General features: G+C 37.7%; 1 protein-coding gene across 1 annotated transcript in view; it reads left to right on the top strand.

Moving 5' to 3' along the window:
* FSIP2 (fibrous sheath interacting protein 2) overlaps positions 1 to 6,430 on the top strand; it is a 101,276-nt gene that overhangs the window by 16,413 nt on the left and 78,433 nt on the right. Inside the window, exon 8 of the mRNA XM_006878945.1 lies at positions 3,194 to 3,338. Within this exon, the coding sequence (XP_006879007.1) occupies positions 3,194 to 3,338 (145 nt within the window). The remainder of the gene's footprint in view (positions 1 to 3,193; positions 3,339 to 6,430) is intronic.

The raw sequence follows: 6,430 nt of genomic DNA, 5'->3' as shown, positions 1-6,430 counted from the left end.
GAAAATTTAGAGACTTTGGATTTCCATTCATTCATTGTTGCACTTTTCTCTCTGCCCACTCCTCCCTCCAATTCACTCTTCTCTTTGAAAAGTAAAAGAAAAATTCTTTCATTCTTATACAATCCCTCCCCCCACCCCCCATCCACTCCACTATGCAGCCTTCAGTTCTCTCCTTCATCTGTTTAAAGGTAGTATGCATTATTTATCCCATCTTCCTCAGTCTCACCCCAACCCCAATATCAGTCCCATTTTACAACAGTGGCGCTATGCAGTATTTGTCCTTTTATGACTGAGATATTTCACTCAGCATAATGTCCTCCAAGGTAACCCATTTTTAATACTATTTCATGAGTTTTTTTGTTTTTCAATGCAGCGTAGTATTCCATTGTGTGAATATACCACAACTTCTCCATTCATTTGTCAATGGGCACTTAGGTTGTTTCCAACTCTTTGCTATTGTGAACAAAGCCACGATAAACATTGCTGTGCAAATATCTGCTTGGGTGGCAGTTATGGTCTCCTTGGGGTATATTCTCAGTAGTGGAATTGCTAGGTCAAATGGTATTTCTATTTGCAACTTTTTGAGAAAGTGTCATACTGCCTTTCACAGTGGTTGCACCATTTTACACTTCCACCAACAGTGAATAAGGATTCCAGTTTCTCCACAACCTCTCCAGCATTTGTTGCTTGCTGATCTGTTAAATTTTACTATTCTTACTGGTGTAGGATGATTTTTGACTGGTATTTTTCTTCTCAAATAATTTCCTTTTAAAACATTTCTTTTTTAATTAAATTTTATTAGTTTTAATGAACATTTACAGAGATTTTGGGTTTTCATTCATTCATTGTTGCACTGTTTTCTCCACCCTCCTCCCCAGTTCATTCTTCTTTCTTCCCTCCCAATGTCTGTTTTAATTGTCCAATTGCCACGGTGCTTGTCAAAGCCAGTTCTGATTAATCTCCTTTGTCAGTATGTCCCTTGCCATTCACTATCACTCCTCCCTGAGAGAGACTTCACCCTGATTCATAAGGAAAAGGGGATGGCGTATAAAACATTTCTATTGATGTAACACTACTGTTGATAAATTCTGTACTTGTATGTCCGAATTTTTTTCTTACCCTTTTATTTTAGGACAACTTTGAGTATAGAATTCTTTGCCGACTTTTTGTTCTTATAATACTTCAAAGATTCTCTTCTACTACTTTCTCCACATTGTTTCAGGCAAAAATCTACGCTACCATTGATAACATTTTCTAACCGATTGTGTTCTTTTTAAAATGGTTTTAAAAATTTTCTTGGCATATCTGAGCTACTTACCAGCTCTTTTCCCAGGTATATTTTATTTAAGTTTCTTGAATTTAGGATTTTGGATCTTCCTGGATGTGAATTCATGGTTTTCATCAAATTTTGAGCATGTTCAGTTATTCTCAAATACCACTTTTACCCATTTTATACGTCAAGGGATTGTTATACATATATATTTAGATTTCTTGTAATTGTCTCACATCTCACTGGTGTTCTAGTCATTTTTATTGTTACTCTTTTTTTCTCCCCAGTGTTTCTTTGGGTAGTTTGTCTTGATGAATTCCCATGGATTTATATATCTTTTGCAGGTGCCTCTGCTGTTAATGCATTATTCATTTCAGTTATTGGAATTTTTGTTTCTGTCCATATTGTATCTTTTGTATTTCCGTTTCGTAAACATATGAAGACATAGATATGTAATTCTAGTGTTTGTAGAATTTCTAGGTTCATTGTGATTACTCTATTCCTTTTCAAGGGTTGTGCTTTCCAGCTTCTATATATTCCTGAATTCTATGGTTGGATGGAAGGAAATATAAATGTTCATTTTTGAGTATTAAAAATTTTCCTAATTTTTTAGATAGTCAGTAGCTATTTCCCCCTCCCCCTTAGATAGAGAACTTATTTAAAAACAGTTTGACCATTACAAATACTGCTTTTTAAGATTTTTTTAAAGCATTTTTTAGGTTCATGTCTAAGTTGAGACTAATTATTCTTCGCAACCCAGACAAGACTCACTTTGTTATTCTGTCCATTTTTCATATGTGGCTTTGGTAATTGCAAAATTACTAGACCTATGTAGAGGACAAGCTATTGTTCTCTTTAACATTTTGGGATGATTCTTTCTGTGGCCTTGGTTATTTTCCTACTAATATGCTAATTTAGTCTTTGCTGAATACATCATAAGCCTTTCTGAGGAACTGTAGTTAGTTTTTGCTTTTTTTCAGTTTGTTTAAATCTGTCCCATTGTGTCTTTTATGGTACATCCAGAGATTTACAAATGAAAGCTGTACTTAATGATTTTTGTGTTTTACCCCTGGTAGTCCTGAATGTTCTTTGGTAAAGTCACTTAAAAATTCTCCATATCTTCTCCTGTGTGATTAGCTGCCTCTGGAAACCCACTGGAGGGTCAGCTATGGGTTGCTTCTGACTCTATGGTACACAAAAACAACAACAAAGATAAATAAGAAATTGCTGAAAGTCACTAAGATAGCTATGAATTGAGAGATATTATTCAGCTAGAAACCAGTTTTCCAAAGCTTTATAGTAAGATATTTTAGATGTAGTCCTTATGTTTGAACATAAGGATATTTACCCTGACAATCTCATCTGATGATATAATACATTAATGTATCAGGCTACTACACAAAAGGTTGTTGGTTGTAATATTCCACCTATTTCATGGAAGAAAGATGGGTAACCTCTTCCTGTAAAATTTATAGCCCTAGAAACACTTTGGAGAATTATTGTGATTCATAGTCCTCTGGATATCAGTGGTTTCTTTTTGTTTAGACCTCTACTCCCACATTTGTATTCATTGTTATTATTTTGCATGTCTCAAGACAGGTGTGATTCTCAGTGTACGGTCATTTCCCACAACCAGTCACATTTTAAACATGCTTTTCTCTTTTTATGGACTTTTTTTATTATTATTTCCATTTTTCTGGTCGTCTAGCAAGCAAGGATTTGCACTGCCAACCCAAATGCATATGGTACAAATCCAGTAGGGTTCTGTGGGAGAAGGATGATCAGTCACTTCTGGTATCATTTATAGCCTGTGAAAATTTGCTGGAGAGTCAACTGTATGTCAGTTCCGACTGTACTGAAGTGAACAGTCCATTTTTAAATGAATAATTAATGCTAATGAATATATTTTCTGCACTATTTCAGAAACAAGCCCTCCTTGAGAAAAAAATGGCCTATCACTTACAAAAAATGCAAGATATTGGTAATAGAAGAGAAGAGATGAGGAAAAATATGTTTGAAGGCAAAGGACAAAATGCAACATCTGACAGTAAGAACACTGAAAGACAATGTAAGTGTAAGATACTTATTTAACATTCATGATCTTGTAAAACAAGCCTGTGTGCTTAGTACTTGCTAACTGCATTGTAAAAGATACTGTGTTCTGCAGTTTCCCATTACAACTCACTGAAAAGTGTAACTATATATAAACAGAATTCCAACCTAAAAGAATTTTATGTGGTAGATCAGTAGACAATCTTGCTTCCAGTACAGTTCTAACCAAGTTCCTTATTCTTAAAATAATGTACTTTTTCTCAACTGAAACTTTACAAAGTTGTAAGTTAATTGGTATTATATACCAACATGATGTTCTGTTTCTGATCATCGGGGTGAGTGGAACAGAATAGGAAAAAGATAATGAAAGAAGGAAGGAAGGAGGTAGAGAAATAAGGGAGGAAAATGGAAATAAAAATGAAAAGAAGAGGAAAATAAATTTTGCTACGTGCAAACTGCATCATTTCTATAAGATCATACTATAATACTAAAGTACTACAAGGTCAAGTGAGATTTTTACCAATTGATATTATTGACTTTTTCATAGTTGTTTTTGTTGTTGTTATGTGCCATTGAGTGGCTTGTGACTCATAGTGACCCTAAGTACAACAGCCCTAAACCCTGCTCTATCTTGTGCCAATTGCACTGCCTCCAACACAACCATCTCAAATACCCCAGCCATTGAATCAATTCACCTCATAGAGGGTGCTCCCCTCCTGTGCTGTCCCTCCACCCTCCCAAGCATGATGTCCCACTCCAAGGACCAGTCCCTCCTTACAACATGTCTAAAGTATATCAGATGAAGCCTCAGAATCCTTGCCTCCAAGGAGCACCCTGGTTTAACCCTCTCCAGGTTAAATCTGTTTGTTTTCTTAGCAGTCCATAGTACACTCTATACTCTTCTCCAGCACCACAGCTCAAAGGCATCAGTTCTCCCTCTATCCTCCCTAGTCATTGTCCAACTCTCTGATGCACAACAAGTGATTGCAAAAACTATGGCCTATAGCAGAAGCACCTTAGTCTTCAGAGTGACACCATTGCTCTTCAGTACTTTGGAGAGGTCCCTAACAGCAAACTTTCCCATTGCAATACGTCTTTGAATTTCCTGGCTGCTAGTAACAAGAGGGTTGATTGTGTAGCCAAGCAAACTAAAGTTTTGAACAATCTCAATCTCTTCACCATCCATCCTGATGCTGCCAATTGGTCTAGTGGTGAGAATCCTTGTCTTCTTGACATTGAGCCCCAATCCATATTGAAGGCTGCAGTTCTTGACCCTCTGCAGCAAGCGCTTCAGGTCCACCTCAGTTTCAGAAAGCAGGGTTGTGTCTTCTGCATAATGCAGATTGTTGATAGATCTTCCACCAATCCTGACGCCACATTTCTCCTCTTAGAGCCCAGCCTCTCAGATAATCCTGGATAACTTCATAGTTGTTGTTGTTGTTGTTATGTGCCGTCGAGCCACTTGCAACTCATAGCGACCCTATGTACAACAGCCCTAAACTCCACTCCGTCCTGTGCCAATCGCACTGTCTCTGACACTCCCATCCCAATTATCCCAGTCACTGAATCAATCCACCTCATAGAGGGCCTTCCTCTCCTGCGCTGTCCCTCCACCCTCCCAAGCATGATGTCACTCTCTAAGGACCGGTCTCTCCTCACAACATGTCCAAAGTATGTTAGACGGAGCCTCAGAATCCTTGCCTCCAAGGAGCCACCCAGTTTAACCCTTTCCAGGACAAATCTGTTTTCCTAGCAGTCCATGGTATAGTTAGAATGTAAAATTTATAGATATATTTGAACTACTTGTTATTATGGAATATCTGTGTTTCATTGACTATGTGAATGTATATGACTGTGTGGATCACAACAAATTGTAGCAAATGTTAAAAAGAATGAAATCCCAGTACACTAGATTTTGTTCATTTGAAATCTACAGTTAGACCAGGAAACAATCCTCATAACAGAGCAAGGAAACATTGACTACATGATTCAAAATTAAGAAAGGAATATGTCAGGGATACATTGTTTCTCCATACCTTTTCAATCTATTTGTGAAGCAGATCATTCAGGAGAACTTTATGAGGAGCAATGTACTATCAGGATTGGAGGAAGACTAGTCAACGAACTGTGTTATTCCGATGACACCACCTGCTTGCCAGAACTGAGGAAAACCTGAAATGTTTGCTACAGAAGGTCAAAGATTTCAGTCTTCAATATGGATTTAAGTTCAACATCAAGAAAATTAATATTCTCACTATACTGGGCCAATTGGCAGCACCATGATAGATTGAGAAGATATTTAGTTGTTCACAATTTAATTTTTTGAAAATTTCTTGGGACCACCAATCAGGATATCAAAAGAAGAATTTAATTAGAAATATCTTCTGTCAAGGCCCTCTCCAAAGGACTAAAGATAATGCAATGTCAGTCTAGGCACTAATTTGTGGCTGATTCAAGTTATTACAATTACTTGATATGCATCAGAGAGCTGGACAATGACTAAGGATGAGGAGAATCAATGCCTTTGAGTTTTGGTGTTAGAGAAGAACATACCATGGACTGCCAAGAGTTCAAACAGGAATGTCCTAGGAAGGGTGAAAGAAAGATTCTCCTTGAAGGCAACAATTTTGAAGATGTTTCTCACATACTTTGAGCATGTTTCTAGGAGTGACCAGGTTTTGGAGATAGACATCATAGTTGGAAGGGTGGAGGGACAGCACAAGAGAGAAAGACCCTGGATAAGATGGATCAACCCTAGGGTAATGGGTTTAGGTATACTGGAAACAATGAGATTGTCTGAGGGCAGGGTTCATAGCTATTGTGCATAGGGTTGCTATGAATGAGTCACAGTTGACTCGACAGCACATAACAACAACGCTATTAGGATGGTGAAGCTTCATCTTCCCTGTTATTTGAGCATGTTGTTAGGACAAGCTATTCCTTGAAAAGGGACATCATACTTTGAAAATTAGAGGAGGGTCAGCAAAAGAGGTGGTAACCCTCAGAGATGGACTGACACAGTGACTGCAGCAGTAAAAGAGGTGGTAACCCTCAGAGATGGATTGACACAGTGACTGCAGCAGTAAAAGAGGTGGTAACCCTCAGAGA

This window comes from Elephantulus edwardii, unplaced genomic scaffold (assembly GCF_000299155.1).
Source record: "Elephantulus edwardii isolate Elephantulus edwardi_28Jun2011 unplaced genomic scaffold, EleEdw1.0 scaffold00001, whole genome shotgun sequence".
NCBI lineage: Eukaryota > Metazoa > Chordata > Mammalia > Macroscelidea > Macroscelididae > Elephantulus > Elephantulus edwardii.
Note: the sequence above shows the minus strand (reverse complement) of the source record. Positions and strands in the feature narration are given on the sequence as shown.